The 16,990-nt window shown below is 38.5% G+C and overlaps 1 protein-coding gene across 2 annotated transcripts in view; it reads right to left on the bottom strand.

Annotated features, from left to right (window-relative positions):
- Positions 1 to 369: 369 nt before the first annotated feature.
- MCC (MCC regulator of Wnt signaling pathway) overlaps positions 370 to 16,990 on the bottom strand; it is a 182,656-nt gene continuing 166,035 nt past the window's right edge. For both annotated transcript variants that reach the window (XM_087715812.1, XM_087715813.1), the window contains 5 exons: positions 12,510 to 12,744; positions 10,471 to 10,677; positions 9,314 to 9,411; positions 1,152 to 1,274; positions 370 to 864 (listed from right to left, as the gene is read on the bottom strand). In XM_087715812.1, coding sequence (XP_087571938.1) covers positions 684 to 864; positions 1,152 to 1,274; positions 9,314 to 9,411; positions 10,471 to 10,677; positions 12,510 to 12,744 — 844 coding nt within the window. In that variant the 3' untranslated portion in view covers positions 370 to 683. The remainder of the gene's footprint in view (positions 865 to 1,151; positions 1,275 to 9,313; positions 9,412 to 10,470; positions 10,678 to 12,509; positions 12,745 to 16,990) is intronic.

A 16,990-nucleotide genomic window follows, 5' to 3' on the forward strand; every position in this document is an offset into this window, starting at 1 on the left:
TTTAGTCTTCAAAAGCTCAACTTAAAATCACCTTTCCACTATATCTTCCTTTTGATTTGAGTTACAACAGCTATTCAGCAACTTACACCTTCATCACTGCAATAACTATATATGTGCAGTACTTATTGTAATTTCCCATCACCTGAAAAAGCAAGAGTAAAATCCAATTGTGTGCTAAGGCTTGATCTGCTATGTACCTTGAGGCTGGCTACAGATACATGCTTTGCTTTATAAGGGAGAATGCAGAATGAACGACAAAAGAAAAGGGGAAAAGAAATGCTATTATCCAAATGATAGCTATGAATGCACTGGTGCTCCAGCATTGCTTCATTGTTATGGTATACTCCAAAGAGCGTTCAACAATTAAGAGAAGAGGAATATACTTTACTTATACAAATTCGAAATTTATAAGAGAATCTGTAACAACATCAGTAAAACTATTACATTGGAAACGTGATAAACTGATACATTTACCATCAGGCACTGAGTATGCTCAATTATACAAAAACATTAGGTTGGGGGCTCCTGCCCATGGCTGTGTATGGTTGAATTTGCAATCTCACTATGAGGTACTGATCTCCAACTTTGCCTGGTTTGTATCAATTTCACAACTACTATCTCAATGAGTCTTGTAAAGAGTCATTTCTGTAATGGCACATGGATTTAAAGAAAACTAATCTCTCTTAAAGGGATGTTTCATTGGTATGGGGTCTTGAGTTCTCTTCTTCCAGCAAAGCAATTCTTTGTTTGAGCATTCTAACTTGAGTCTCATGTCTTTCCACCATTGCCATCATCTGGGATTCCAGTTTCTTCAGTTTGTTTTGGTGCTTCTTCTTTGCTTTCTCATAGGCAGCAACAAGGTTACTATGGAAACACATAGAAAACATAGATCAAGGTAGTCATACCTACACATTCATTCCGATTGGCAGCATCTTAAATGATTATTGACTTGTTGACATAGGCAGGATCTCCACACCAACTTTTCAATCCCAGTTGGCCACACAGCTCTGCTCTGAATCTTAAATCCAACACTCTGCTAGTGCATTGACAGTCATGTATATTCCATATAGTGATTCATAGCAAGTGTAACCAAAACATGTGAATTTAGCTCAACATACAGTATATTGCCATTGACTGGAGGAACTTGTTACCTGTTTGCTCTTTTCAAGTCATTAACAAATTCTGCAGACTGCTGATGCCGAATTTCGCTGCTCTTAGTTAGTCTTTCTAAGGCACTCACCAACTCTTGCACTCTGCCTTTCAGTTTCTTTTCTCTGGAATGTACAAAGCAAATGATGTACTCAGGGCAAATAAGTTGAGCAAACTCTTATTTATCATCTGCAATCTGAGCAACATGGATTATTCCAACAGCATGAAAGCCACAGCAATACTGGTGGTGTTCATATGTTAATTAACTTACTGACTGAGGTTTGCAGCTGCATAAAGGGCTGACAGCATGGACCATTTTCCTGTGATGCAGATCTCAATATATTATATAACAACAATAATATTGTTGCAAATGACTATACTGCTGGAGGACTGCCCATACTGAGTCCAAATGATATTCACAAGCAGGACTCTAATGAGTCACTCCAAGGCTATTTCAGTATGGAAGATGCTGCTGCTATTAAATACTATTACTAATTGCTAACACAATTGCTTTTCTAATAACTTGTAAAATTGGCTGTAAAAGTATGTCCTTATTTTAGGAAAATTAATAAGATTTATGTGGTTGCCCATGTACGTAGCACCACCCTGCATAGCTTATAAATAATACATGGAAAAGTCAGCATCCTCTAAAGCAATACAACCCTCACATCCAACAAACAACCTTTCTTGGCTCAGACCACAGAATACCCTAAAGGCTTGTGGAAAAAGCCAGGTCTCCAAGGCTTTTCAGAAGACTAGTGGGGAGGCATCTGCTGAATATCAGAAGGGGAGATACATACATACATACATACATACATACATACATACATACATACATACATACATACCAGTGACGTGCGGTCAGCTTTAGCCCCGGTGAGGCTGTTTTTAGACTTGTGGATTTCAACTCCCAGAATTCCACAGCCAGGCATGCTAAGTTCCGATTTAAAGCGACAGCATTTTTCCCCCTTGCAAAATAAGTTTTCCCATTCTTTTTCTTCTCCCTCCCCCTCCTTCCTCCCTCTCTCCTTCCCTCCCCCTCTCTCAAACAGACACACACAGACAGAGAACTTCGATCCTTCTCTCATTCACTCACTCTCAAACACAAACACAGAAGTTGGATTGGATATATTTTCCAAAGGCTTGAAAGCAGCTCCTCTGCCATACCCCCCTTTCCCTGCTGCCTTCCGATCAAACTTTTTGAATTCCTCCCCCCTCCCCACACACGGACCTTTTCCAGCTGTTTCAGAGACGATTTCAACTCTGCTTCTCCCTGCCCTACCCTGCCCTCTTGAAAAGCCAGAGCTCTGAAGTCAGACTGAGCTAGTCGCTCCTAGAAAACTCTAAAAAGCCTCTAAAAATGCCCTCTACAGGAGGCGAGAGAATACGTGCCTCATTTGAATAAGAAATTCTTCCCTTGTTAACCCTTGCTTAACTCTTAAAAGGCGAAAAAATCCTTATGCAAAAGAGGCCCCTAGTTCTCTGGCCTCCTCCTAGTTAATACTGAGAGCAGACACCAAGCCACTGTGACTTGAAATCTGGTAGCAACTACCCTGGCTTTAATTATTTTAAGAAAATTATTTAAAATCCTTTCCTTTCTCTGAGAAGACTGGTGAGGCCCCCTTGCCTCTAGTGACTGCACATCCCTGATACATACATACATACACACATACATACAATGTAATAATAGCTATGCTTAAATTGATGCTTATTATTATTGAGCCAAGGTGGCGCAGTGGTTAGGGTGCAGTACTGCAGGCCACTTCAGCTGACTGTTATCTGCAGTTCAGCGGTTCTAATCTCACCGGCTCAAGGTTGACTCAGCCTTCCATCCTTCCGAGGTGGGTGAAATGAGGACTCAGACTGTGGGGGGCGATATGCTGACTCTGTAAACCGCTTAGAGAGGGCTGAAAGCCCTATGAAGTGGTATGTAAGTCTAACTGCTATTGCTATGGCTTAATAATCATAATAATTTGTATATATGTGTATTAGACTGATGATACTAATAGTGGAAAAAACATGGAATTGAAAATTATTAGAGAATGTTATTAATGCTAAAATAATAGAATGACAGAATAGGATATAAAAATACCTTATTATTTGATATATTGAAGATGATATAATGAATCATTATAATATAAATGGACACATATTTAGAATACCTTCTTTAAAATGGGGAAACAATAGTGATAACCAACAAATGAAGTATAATAAATGTATACAAAGACATTTGATTGGCAATATGGGATTTTCAATAAAGTTCAAGTAATGATTATGGAAAGGACGCAGAAAGACCTTGTAACCAATCGACACACTGTACGCAGTTGAAGAGGTTTTTATGTTATATGTTTTCTTTGTTTGTGTTTGTTTGAAAATAAAAAAAAAAATATAAAAAAAAGAGTGACAATACTGTCCAGTTTCCATGAAAATGCCCCCAAAATATAGCTTCTTAATCAAAAAAATTAAAGCTTGGTCCTAAACTTATTAAAAGATAGCATTCAGTTTACTTTCTTATTGTCATCTTTATTTCTTTGAAAACTTTGATTTGTAACAATCAATGGCTACAACAAGACAGCAGAGCAACAATATTGAAAAAATATCTATGAACCCCCATCATTTTCAAAGAGCCAGGACAATGTTTGCACAATATTATCCGTTAACTTTTTATTTACAACTGCAACCTTGATATGGCCTCAGGGTGGCACTGCCTACAATGCTCAAAACCTTTCTAGTAAATTTCAGTTGAGCAACAGATACTTTAAAGGAGTGCTTCTTCAACAATGTTGTCATCACCAATCAACCTGTAAAGTGAGTTTTCTAAGGAGGTGAACCTCTATTAATGAAATTAGAGCGAACGAGGCTGACTAAAAACACTCTTTATCTTATCTGAGTCAGAGACTGATCTAATTTAACTGAAGGGCAGGGTTTAATCCATGGCTTAATAGCACTTATGGCAGATTTGGAAGAATAGCAGGGGAACTACTTCTAAGGAGGAGCTTTTGCATGTATTACTGAAGGATACAATGCTTTCAAGAATTCAACAAGGAGGCTGAAGGATCCTGTGCTGGGGTTGGATCAAAACCAAATACAGTGATCAATGGAATCTGGCACCTTGCTTCATTCGGCATCCAGATCATGCCAAGAGCTTTTAGGCCTATTCAAGCCAACATAAATATAACTCTTCTCCATAACTCCTAGCAGAACACATGGAGGTCAGAAAAAGTACAGAGTAGAGCTGTACTAGATGTTTGTTTGTTCAAATCAATATCTGAAGAGATTATCTAGACCCACACTGAACAAAGAAACTTCACTAAACTGAAACAGGTCCATTTGAGCTCAGAGTCATCACCAGTGGGCAGCATTTCTCTAGGGTCAGAGACAGATTTGCCACCAGTCCCTCAAAATGCTAGAAATTAAAGCTGTCTGGAAATAATCTGGCCAGGAGCCCCTTCCAAGCTCTGCTCTGACAGGTAACAAAAACAATGAAAGGAATTTAAAAAGTAATACTAATATTAATGGGAATTTGCATGTAACTACGAGGAACATCATTTACAATAATGACATCCTTTTTTATATTTGTTGGGAATCTACAGTCCAAAAACCATGTAAATATTCAATTTTATATTTTATAAATTCTTCATGCATACCCTATAATTGTTCTTAGGAAAGGAATATTATTTCAATTTTGACCTACCTTTCAACATAATGCTTTTTATACTTCATTACACTTTTTATTCATTTACTCCTCCTTATCCTTTGCTAATGAATAGAGACTTCTGTTAATGTTTCACAAGTGGCATCAAAGTTTTCATGTTATTAAAAAATCATGCTGTTCAATTTCTGAAAGGCATCAAATTATTTATATGATGGAAAAGTGGTATACACAGCTAGTCCTTGTTCAGCAATCATAATTGGAGCCCACAACTCACTTGTTAAGCAATTGTTAACTGAACATGACTGTGCATGTGATTTTACTTCAACTTTCCTTTGCTTTACAAAGCTGTGTAGGTCACAAATGTGATTTCCCCCCCCTGCCATTTATTTTTCATCACCATATTAATTGCACACAGTCACTGTATGAGGCAGTTGTTAAACATGAACTACCAGTAAACTGACAGAATCCATCAGTAAGTAACATCTTTCTTTTCAATGGAGAATGAAAAGCTACTCAACATACTTTTAGTTAAAAAATAGCTTATAGTTGAAAAAAAGAAATTGATGAGGTAGCCTTAAGTTTCATCCCTTGATTTCAGTTTTTTGTTGTGGCCAATGTCAATCTAATATTGAGTCCCCCCCCCCATCTCTCCTTCCCTCTTCTTTGCCTTTTTGGCATCCTGCATAGCATTTCTACAGATGAAGAAGCTGGAGGACTCTGCTACCACTGCCAGCTGACTTTCCTTATCGTCTTTACCTTCCTCTCTGCCCGATCCAACCCCAGCCTGGTCTGGGAGATGCAATCTGTCCTATGGCCAAAGCCCTGCAAAACTCTCCAGCCCAAGTCTAGGCCAGTTCAGCCAAAAGACCACAGGGACCCTGAGCAGTGGCAGTGCTTCCTTCCCCTTCCCATGAGGCTGCTTTGCAGGTAGGAACTCCCAAAGCAGGATCCATGGCCCACCAGAGAGGGACCAGAGAGGGAATGGAACTGCAGCTGTGGTCACTCAAAAACTTTCTCCACATGTCCTGCAGCTGCCCATTTACCACTTGCTTATGCCTTGCCTTCATGGTGCAAAGACCGGAGAGCTGCTTTAAAGCAGCAGTGAGCAGAAAGACTCGCAGGTTGGTGGTGGCTCTTTGTAAAGGTAAACAAAACCAGGACAAGCAGAAGCTTCTGTGGGTGGCAGTTTGCAGTAGAACCTTTGCACCTGGGTGGCAAGTAGGTCCAGGCAAAGTTGACACAAACCTTTTCATGCATGGAAGGCAGGTGAGTATGATCCCTGGCTGGCAGCAGTGTGAGACTGCTAAAGTAGGGCAACAACATTTTCAAATTTGATTCAGAATTTCAAATGCTTTAGTTTTTCTGTATGAGAGCATGCTAGATAAATAGAATTTTTCGGTATTCTGAGATCTGACCTGCAGAACTAGCATTGAAAACTATTGTACTGTATATCTGGTTGCTAAATTCTTTAATTGTAGTATTGAGTAGCTTTTAAAATGATACATATTGTCTCATGCACAACTGTGTGTAATGTGGATAGAGAAGTCCTTTAATATTATCTGTTTCAAAGGTTTTTAATCCATTCCTTGCTCTCATGAATTTTTAATAGAATCCTAGAAATATGATACAATAAACCTTTTCCCTTCCTAAAAAACCCGTCTCTATTAGATCATTTTACTCTCTATTCTGCCTATGTATGATTGTTCCCTACAGGATATTTTGCTCATTCCTCTTCCCTGTGGAGTAACTGCTCTTCTGTGTTCCTGACCTGTTAGTGAATTTATAAAGCCCAATGTATAAAAAAGAAACACCAAAGCCTGCAGCTCTCATCTAAGACTGCAGAAGAAAGCTTACTCATTCTCAAGAAACAATGCTATACTTAACACTCATGCCAAAATAATCTTATTTTTAGTACATGTTATTATTTTAGGATAGGCAAGTGGTACTATCTATTATTTTACAAAGAACCTATTCTCAAATTTGGGGATGTTGTGATCCTTATAATTTAATGTCTAAATACTCCTATGAGAGAAGCTGTGTAAGGATAAATGTTTCCCTCGCACATATGTGCTAGTCGTTCCCAACTCTAGGGGGCGGTGCTCATCTCCGTTTCAAAGCGGAAAAGCCAGCACTGTCCAAAGACGTCTCTGTGGTCATGTAGCCGGCATGACTAAATGTTGAAGGTGCACAGAATGCTGTTACCTTCCCACCAAAGATGGTTCCTATTTTTCTACTTGCATTTTTATGTGCTTTTGAATTGCTAGGTTGGCAGAAGCTGGGACAACGGGAACGGGAGCTCATTCCGTTACACAGTGCTAGGGATTCAAAGCGCCGAACTGCCAATCTTTCTGATTGACAAGCTGAGTATCTTAGACACCGTATCCCTTGTGTAAGAACTGTTTAGATAAGCACAAACACGCTGCAGCAACATCAGAAAAAGGAACTAGATCACCCATGTATCATCTTCTGACAAAATGAATATCCACATTAGGATAAATTAGAATATATATACATTGCTATTACTATAATATTTTCTTTGCTTGCAAGGAAAGCAGGTCTTGCTCACAAAAAGATTTAGATTTCTAACAGTCTTCCCTAATTCCTGAACAAGGTGCATGGCCCTCCATTGCAAATACCAAAGACACTGCGATGGACTGGGGACTCTTGAAAGTGCCACTGAATTAGACTTGACTCAGCTCTTCCAAAAATATTCCAGTAATCTCTTTGATCTTCTCCGTCCATCTTAACTGTTGGCTTCTACTTTCTATAACCTTGTCAAGCATTGTAGTATTTTTTTTTAAAGAAAATTTATCATCCATCACAGTGATGGCTAATCTTTTTGTCCTCGCCTGCCAAAAATGCCCGTGTGCATGCCCACTCCTGTAATGTAATGTGCGTGTGATACCGTCTTGTGTGCCCCCCTGTGCATCCACGCATGACCCCCTGTGCCCGGTTTTGAGCCTAGCAGGCTTCCCTGAATCTTTCTGGGACCAAAAATAGGGCACGCCCCTCCGTACCACACACCCTGTGCATGTGTGCGTGACTCCCTACACATGCACGTGCATCTCTCACATGCATGGCAGAGACCCAAACAACAGCTGGTCAGCAGGAGGCACATGTGTGATGGATCTGAGCTGGGGCAATGGCTCATATGCCTGCAGAGGGCTCCGCATGCCACCTGTGGCACACGTGCCATGGGTTTGCCATCACACATCTTTCATAATAGGGGTTCCATTGCTAAACAAGCAAAACAAGGAAGAATCAGTTTTGGTCTAAGACTAAAGGGTTGGTTCTTCTTGCAGACCATGGTACTAGGGAGTCATTAAGCTGACTGATATTATGTCTGCCTTATTAACCCAAGAATTTTACTTTCTATTTTTATTTCCATAAGGCTAACAGTGGTGCTATATACTTAACATCTTAACATCTCAGCCTATTGTGACTCCAGCTGACATCTCTTCTAATCCTACCGCTTCTTTTATCATTTTCAACCTAAACCAATGTTATACAGAAAGTTTAGAAGGGGCTCAGACCATTCATCAACAGAATAGGAACAAATTTGATGTGATAGCAGAAGTCAGCAAAAGAAAAACTGAATTAAAATATGAAGCCTACAGGGAAAAAAATCCAGGGGAAATCCCCCCCCCCTAAATATCTCTATGGGAGAGGCAGCTTGAAATGCTTCCGATTGTTCCATTCTAAGATCCTCACTCCAGATTGCATGCCCAGACAGGATCTGGACCAGTTCTTCCCTACAATCTTTGAACAAGGTAGCTGCTAAACAAGGACTACCTGTAGTAACAATGCAGCTGTCCAGGATTTACATGGCATACCAATATTAGTATGAGCATATCAGCAACTACTTTCTCACCTTTCTAGCTGCAACAATCAAAGTTATCAGCATGACAGTTAAAAGCATCAAACTGCTAGCAAGTAGTTCCTTTATGCTCTTAAGAGTAATAAAATGGTTGACTGGATTGCCTGCTATAATGCACAGCACAGCACAGTAACATAATTAAATTGTTTCGCTCTGGCCAGAATTAGAAAGCAATTTAGAATTGTCAAGATTTGTGAGATAGGAAGTACTGCTGATATTCCCTTTTTTCATTTAGTTATTTCCAGTATTACTGTTAATATAAAACGGCAGTTTATTCTTATGGGGAATCTAAACTAACAGAGATAATTCTAGAATGCCATTTCTAAATTTGCCATGTCTCTCTCATAATGTTTGATTAGCATAGTCACCTACTCTGTCCTCTAGAGTTTTCATGTATGTTGTAAGAATTAACAGCAATAATTAATCTGCTGGTTTATAGATACTGTAAAAACCTGAGGGACATGCAGATGAGCATTTCAGAATATGAAATGAGAAAATGGATACTTCAAAAACGACATAATTGCAGAACAGTGAGAACATCTGAGTAATTTAAAGGCCGCTATAAACTCACAGATTTATTAGCACCTTTTTGTTCGGAAAAGGTAGGGGGGGGGAGAACACATCTCGCTTACCGTCTGAGGGCATTTGCCAATTCTGTAGTCAGCTCACTTTCATTGTAAGATCTGAGCTCAGTTAGTGTTAATGATGCTGATGTGCCATCTGTGCACTCCTGCAAATTAAACCAGGACAAGGTAGGATTACCTTACATAAATCCAGGCACATTTTAAAGTTTATAGTAATCATAAAAGCATATCTTTATCATCAGGGTATCAGTCACTGGGCTCCATTTTAACCTCTTTCAAGGACACAGTCTTTCCAAATAAAAACAGCATAGCGCGTGCTCCCCCCAAAATGTAATAAAATAGTAAGAGTTTTCAAAATACCTATCCACAAATGCCATTAAAACTTAAAAGACAACACAAATTGATTTAAATCCTCTTAAAGATAGCATGCACAAAATCCTCCATGTACTATAGGAAAGGAATATCACAAAATAGAGTCTAGCAGAGAAAAGCTCCTATTGTTAGTACTCAGTTTTATGCACCTTGGAAGTGCGTTGGTAAGCAAACTTGCAATGTTGATCTTAAAAATATACAGAGCTGCACATGGATATAGGTAGCTTCCCATACTAAAAGAGCAAAGATACAACTTTAAATTTATCCATAATGAATTAGCAACCATTGCAGCAAAATGATTGATGCAATATTACCTACAGTTTTTCAAGGACAAAATTTCTCCCCCCTTCAAGCATTTGATAATTGATTTGGAACAAATTTGAATAAGCCTATCTCTCACCAACCAAATATATACAGGGAGTCCTCGATTCACATTCACAACTGAGCCCAACATTTCCATTGGTAAGCAAGATAATTGTTAAGTAAGTTGTGCCCCATTTTATGACCTTTCTTATACAACAGTTGTTAATCAAATCACTGGCGTTATTAAGTGAAATATGATTGTAAAGCAAATCTGGCTTTCCCATTGACTTTCCTTGTTTGAAGCCAGTTGGGAAGGTTACAAATGGTGATCACATGATCCCAGTACAGTGCAACTGCCATAAGAACATGCCAGTTGCCAAGTGCCTAAATTCTGATCATGTGACCATGGGTTTGCTGCAATGATTGTAAGTGTGAAATCATCAGTCCCATTTTTCAGTGCTGTTGTAACTTTGAACAGTCACTAAACAAATGATTGTAAGTCAAGGACTATCCATATGACAGTAACTCACCTTACTTGACTTGTCTTTGCTATTGCTACTAGTTGAGCTAAGCGATCTCATTCTCTGTTCTTTTTGCTCTTCTACTTCTGACTTTAGGTGCTCAATGTGGACCAGATATGCTTGTTCCTGAGCTTCTCGACTGCTCAACTTCAACTCGAGAGCTTTCTTCTCTTTTTCTAGCAAGTACAGCTGTGCTTTCAGCTCTGCCATTTCTTCCTGTTGGGGGAGACAGCAAAATATTAACATAGTAGGTCAGATCAACAGAATTATCTGCATAACTAGCGGTTATGCAGTATTCTGTAGTGCAGTATTCTGTATCTGATAAGCAATGTTCCCTCTAAGCTGTGCGGCTGCGCACATGGAAAGTAAACACTGCACAGCAGTTTCCAACTGCCGTGCAGTGTCGTTTGCGGGACATGGAGTGCTGTCTGCAGAGCGGCCGCACAATTGTGATTGAAAATCCCTCCAACTAAACAGGAGTCTTGAGGTGCAGCAGGGCAGCAAAGTGACTGGGTTGAGGACTTGAGGTGGCTCGGGCTTCCTGGAGCAACTATTTAGAGGGAATATTGCCCACAGCTGCCTTCGCACAAGTTTAAGAGGGCTAAATTTGCCTCTGGGTGGGTGGGGGAGTGATTGGCCGAAATTCATTGAAAGAAAATTCCCTGTCTTTCTGACCCACGTGATTAATTCAGCCTCTGATATAAACATATTGTGTGAAAGCAGCCGGCTTCCCTTCCTCTCCAGCATCCGTGCCTCGATTAACACATAAAAGCCCACAAGGGGGGGGGGGGACTGGTCGCGAACCAAGAACGAGCAATCGCAGAGAGCAATCCACGCTCGAGAGAAACGGCAGCAGTGAGCCTCCTGCCTTCGCTTTCTACCTCTCCGCAACGAAAGCAAAGGCAGGAGGTTCACTGCTGCCATTTCTCTCAAGGCTACCCACCTGAGGCTCGCATTGGCAAATCCAGGGTGGCGCGGCAGCGATCGTAAACGCCCACCTAGAGCGTACGCACCACACAATCCAAATGCAGGAAGCAGGGTCTGTTTCCTCATGCATCTCTCTCTTTCAAAGAAAACCTTCCTTGTTCTACCTCTCCTGGGTGCAATCTCAGCTATCTTTGAGTCTCAAGGCCGGTCAAGTGACATCACATGATATTTGATAACTCATTGGGATTTTCAAAGTCATTGAGAATATTTTTGCTTTTAAGCTAATTAAACTTCCTATCTGTCAGTTTATCTGTGCAATTTTGTTGGATATTTTGGGTCACTAGTTACTATCACTAGTTATATGCAGAATTGTCTCCCAGAGTTCAGTATAGTAGGTTACTGAAACCACCTGTATGGAGAGGAACAAATTGCCACAATTTTTTAAACAATCAGCAAGCATTGTTGAACAGACAGGCAATAAATCCTTGAGTTTACGAATTAATGATGGAAGAAAACTGTTAGATGTGAATGAGACTTTATGCATGGGGATTTTAATCATTTTACTCATTTAAAATAGCAAATTGCATATAATACATTAAAATGAAGTATATCAAGTGAAATTCATTAAAATGAAGTATATCAAACATTTACTATTTTAATATTACCAATATTAAGTGCCATTTATATATTCACTTCAAAGCTCTTTTTTATTTAATCCAAAATGAATTTGAAAAGATAATTGTAGTGAGTTTGCTTTTAAACAAATATTTCTAAATTTATTCATTTACAATTTTATTTGTTTTAAAATTTTATTAGTTTGATTTGATATAACACTGATTTCGTTGTTGTCTTGGGTGACATCTGTGAAAAAAAAAATCAGGTGCTCAGGCCGCTCAAACACTATACTTTTCCGCCCACACTGAAAAAATATTAGAGGGAACATTGCTGATAAAATATGGTCTTCCTAATCTTAGGTACAAAACATATGTCTATTTTGTGTTTTATAGTTCACTGGGTTGAATTGTTGTTTAAAAATAAACTGATCTTATATAAAAATATTGCAGCTATATATTAAAATCAAGATATCAAGATTGCCTTGCCTGATACATTACATAAAATACCTTCATTGCCATGAGTTCCTGCATAAGTACAGCGTTTTCTAGATCCAATCTTTGGCTGTCTCCACGAGGCTTGACATCATAATTGAGGGGGTCAATATGGATACTCTCCAGCTCCAGCATGGTTAATTTAATAGCTGCTCTATCATTTTTTAGCTGTTGGATGTAGTCCTTCAATCTCTGTTCATCCTCCTTTGTGAACTCTGTATCACAGCTGCTTGCTGTTGAACTAGTAGTACTTAGAAAAAAAGGGAAAGCACATTTAGGAAAGATAAGTCTAATGTGTGCATAAAAATAAAAGAAATAACAAAAACATGTATCTGTGTACTACAGATATTGATAAATTGCTTTTTCAGTAAAACAGTGTTAGAGTCAATGAATAACTTAATTGATGGTTTAAGATTTTTGGAATGATTTTTAAGTTAGATTACACAAAAGTGGGCTTGATAGAATATTTGCCAAAAGAGAAACCAAGCAGCTTATCACTTCGTCATCTTTAAGTACATGCTATAATCAGTATGACCTGTACTCCGATATGATCTAAAGCCAGAAATATTTGATTTTCACATTTTATAATTGTAATTTATTATTTTATTAATATCCTGCCTTTAGCTACATAAGCCCACTGTCAATTTTTATGCAATATTATTATCCCAAATTAGAACACACAAACAATCTTATCCTGATTGTGCATGTTATGATTTTAAATAAATGTTTATATGTTCCAGAATTTCTAGATAACTGTTATTTCTCAGTTATTTGCCTTTCTAGTCATCCAAGAAAAAAAGATTTGTAGAGGTTAATTGTGATTCTTCTATTCATTCCTTAACATTCACTGTTAAACATAATTATACTGTCACCAAAGAGACAGAAACAATTCCACATTTTCTACAAGCTTGTGCAGAAACTATGTTGTCTCCTGAGGACCTGTAATCAGCTGATGGGTAAGGGTTAAGTCATCCATTAGCTCTGCCTGTCTGGAATGCTGAATGATCTCAGTTATCAGCAAGGGAATAAATCATTTTCTGCACTGGGCTGCAATATTCTTCCATCCATTTTAGACAAAGAGAAGGAAGATAGACATACCACATGAATAGTTTCTGTAGCCATATTTAACATGACTTTATAGTCTCTTTTTCATTCCATTAAACTCAAAACTGTCTTTATATTTTAAAGAAGTTATCAAATAAACAGCTTGCCAGTCTTCTAAAGATTTCCAAGCATGTTTATCCTAGAAGTTAACAGAAAGTATTGGCAAAGTACACAGAACTCCCTGAGCTATTCTTTTCATGTAGTAGCATCATATCCTCCAAATTTCACCAGTAAGCCTCCTCCAAATTTCACCAGTGAGCTAAGAAATCAATTTATTTATTTATTTTTAATTCCCTTTGCCTTCATTGATAATTGAGAATGGTGTAAATATGCCTGTCTATGGAGATTATCAGCCATCCAAATCATGGTTGTCTCAAAGGTAGTGGCGGATTAAGGCTCACTGGTGCCCTAAGCACTTACAAATCTTGGTGCTCCTCCTTTGTACAAACTGTACAAATCTTCATTGGGTTTTTTTTAATCTCAATTTTGTTGTGCCCCCTTTGGGCCTGGTGCCCTCAGTGTTGTGGCCCAGCAGGAGCCGTTGGAGCTGCCACCAGACTCCGACAGCGAGGGGCCCTATGAGTCAGCTCTGGAGGACCCTGGACAGGATTTCAACTCCGAGCAGGACACAGAGAGACTGGTTGGCCACCAGGTGCCTTGGACCAGTGGGGAGGAGACAAGTGAGAGTGAGCCGGAGGCCAGCAGTGAGTTGTTCCTGGATGCACTCCATCAAAGAGCTACCCGGCGTCAGGAAAAATTACGCAATTACAGGAGGTAATTGCGCTCAGCTGATGGTCATTAGGCTCCTCTCCAGACTATAGAAAAGACTTCTTGTGACACGCCCTTCTTGCAGAAGTCAACGCATTGACTAAAGAGAACGTAACTAACTTGGCAGGCTGTATTGCTGCCAAGGTTTGTCTGACTTGCTGCCAAGATCCTTATCTGTTTGTTTTCTTGGCTTTCAGCCACCGAGATTTTGGCTTCTTGCTATTAAAAGTACATTCTAGTTAAACTTGTCTCGGCTTTCGTTACTGGATGGAGGAGGGGGTCAGAACACCTAAGCATGTGCTTAGTCTGCTTAACGGTTAATACACCACCGCCCAAAGGTGTTTTTCAAAAGGCAACTGGATTTTCTTTGTTTTTCCATGAAGATGTTTCACTCTTCCTCCAAGAAGCTTTTTCAAGGTTCTTTAGTGTCTTTTCAGTGCCTTTTGAAAAACACCTTTGGGTATAAATATGCAGTTTTATGCAGAATTTTAGGCTCCTATAAATTTCAACCAATCTTGAGGCGAATACAAGCTGACGTAACTACAGTACAAAGTTAACATCAACTTTCTGTAATTTCACTGTTTATATGCTATTGTCTACAGATTCAAAGCAAGAAAACTATGATTATGGCATGCAGAAATTCAGACCTTTCTGGCAATACTTTTTAACATCTTTAAATAGAAATAATATCAACTAAATGCAAAGGTATGTGTATTCAATTCTCAGTAGAGTGTTTGAACCCCATTGAATAACAACTGGCTCAGGAAGTAATTGAAATACTATTTGATCAGGAATATCCACATTTTTGCCTACAACTGTACTTTCTCTTTAAAAATATATAGGCTTGAACGCCTCTGATTTTCCTCAAAAGTCTCTGAAACTTTTCATTTAGAGAGAGGGAGGGAGGGAGGGAGGGAGAGAGAGAGAGATATCAAAAGAACAGAGAAGCCCCATGCCCAATTAATATCACCTTCCATAAAACTTTCTGAAAATTTAATAGATGTTTATGCTCAAAAGTGTTCCTTTGGATCTCATATTTAGGTCTTCATAAAACCTATTATCTTATCCAACTACAACATCTAAAAACTTATAGTATGGTTTCTTCCCATTTTGAGACACTATAGTGAAAAACCGAAGTTATATTTAACATAATTTTAAAAAGGCCTCTATCATCAACACCTAGGAAAAATGGAAAATCCTAGCTCTGCCCAATAAGATGCCTTCAACCACACTGGAGTCCACTGGAATTTGGTGTATATCAATAATAATAATAATAATAATAATAATAATAATAATAATAATAATAATAATAATAATAATAATAATAATAATTACATTTAAATAATTACATTTAAATTACATTTAATTACATTTAAATTACATTTAAAACAGTTAAAAATTGACAAAATCACCATCAGTCAAATGCAAAAAGCCGCACTGCTTGGATCTGCACGCATATTACGAAAATACGTTACAACGTCCTAGGCCCCTGGGTGGGGCCCGACTAGTAACCAATGCCAAATCCGGCGAAACTACTGGCCGCTGTGATACAATTGTATAATAATAATAATAATAATAATAATAATAATAATATAATAAAAAAATAATAAAAGATAAAGTGGACAGTGAAAAAACTTGGTTATACTTAACAGCAGGTACATTAAAGAAAGAAACAGAGTCACTAATCCTGGCTGCGCAAGAACAAGCTATCCGCACAAATGCCATTAAGGCCAAAATCGAAAAATCCTCTGATGATGCCAAATGCAGACTTTGCAAAGAAGCTGACGAAACTGTTGATCCCATACTCAGCTGCTGTAAAAAAATCACGCAGACTGATTATAAATTGGGGCACAATTCAGTAGCACAAATGATCCATTGGAATCTGTGCAAAAATTATAATATTAAGACAGCAACAAATTAGTGGGAACATAAGCCTGAAAAAGTCACCAAAAATCAGATGGTCAAGATCTTGTGGGATTTTCACATACAAACGGACTAAATACTGGAGCATAATACACCAGACATCACACTGGTTGAGAAAAATAAGGTCACAATCATAGACATCGCAATACCAGGTGATAGCAGGGTCGACGAGAAGGAATATGAAAAAATCACGAAATACCAGGACTTAAAAATCAAAATTCAAAGATTATGGCACAAACCAGCAGTGGTAATTCCAGTGGTAATTGGCACACTGGGTGCTATTCCAAAAGCACTGGAATTACATTTAAAACAGTTAAAAAATTGACAAAATCACCATCAGTCAAATGCAAAAAGCCGCACTGCTTGGATATGCACGCATATTACGAAAATACATTATGACGTCCTAGGCCCCTAGATGGGGCCCGACTAGTAATCAATGCCAAATCCGGCGAAACAACTGGCTGCTGTGATACAATTCTGTTGTTGATAATAATCTATATTGTGTGGTATGCACCTTCAGCTCTCCAGAAAAAAATTGCTGAGGATAGATCTTCATCCATTTCTGTTGCAGATCACCATTGTGCAGAAATGATGCACAAAAGAAAGAATTCACCTAATATATAAAGAATTCACTGAGAATTCTGCTTTTAGCTTACAGAAGATGAGCTATTACTAGCAATGCTAGAAATCTTCCTTTAGAA

The sequence above is a fragment of the Thamnophis sirtalis genome, unplaced genomic scaffold (genome assembly GCF_051295495.1).
Source record: "Thamnophis sirtalis isolate CommonGarterSnake01/CBP01778 unplaced genomic scaffold, rThaSir2_p1.2 scaffold_5, whole genome shotgun sequence".
NCBI lineage: Eukaryota > Metazoa > Chordata > Lepidosauria > Squamata > Natricidae > Thamnophis > Thamnophis sirtalis.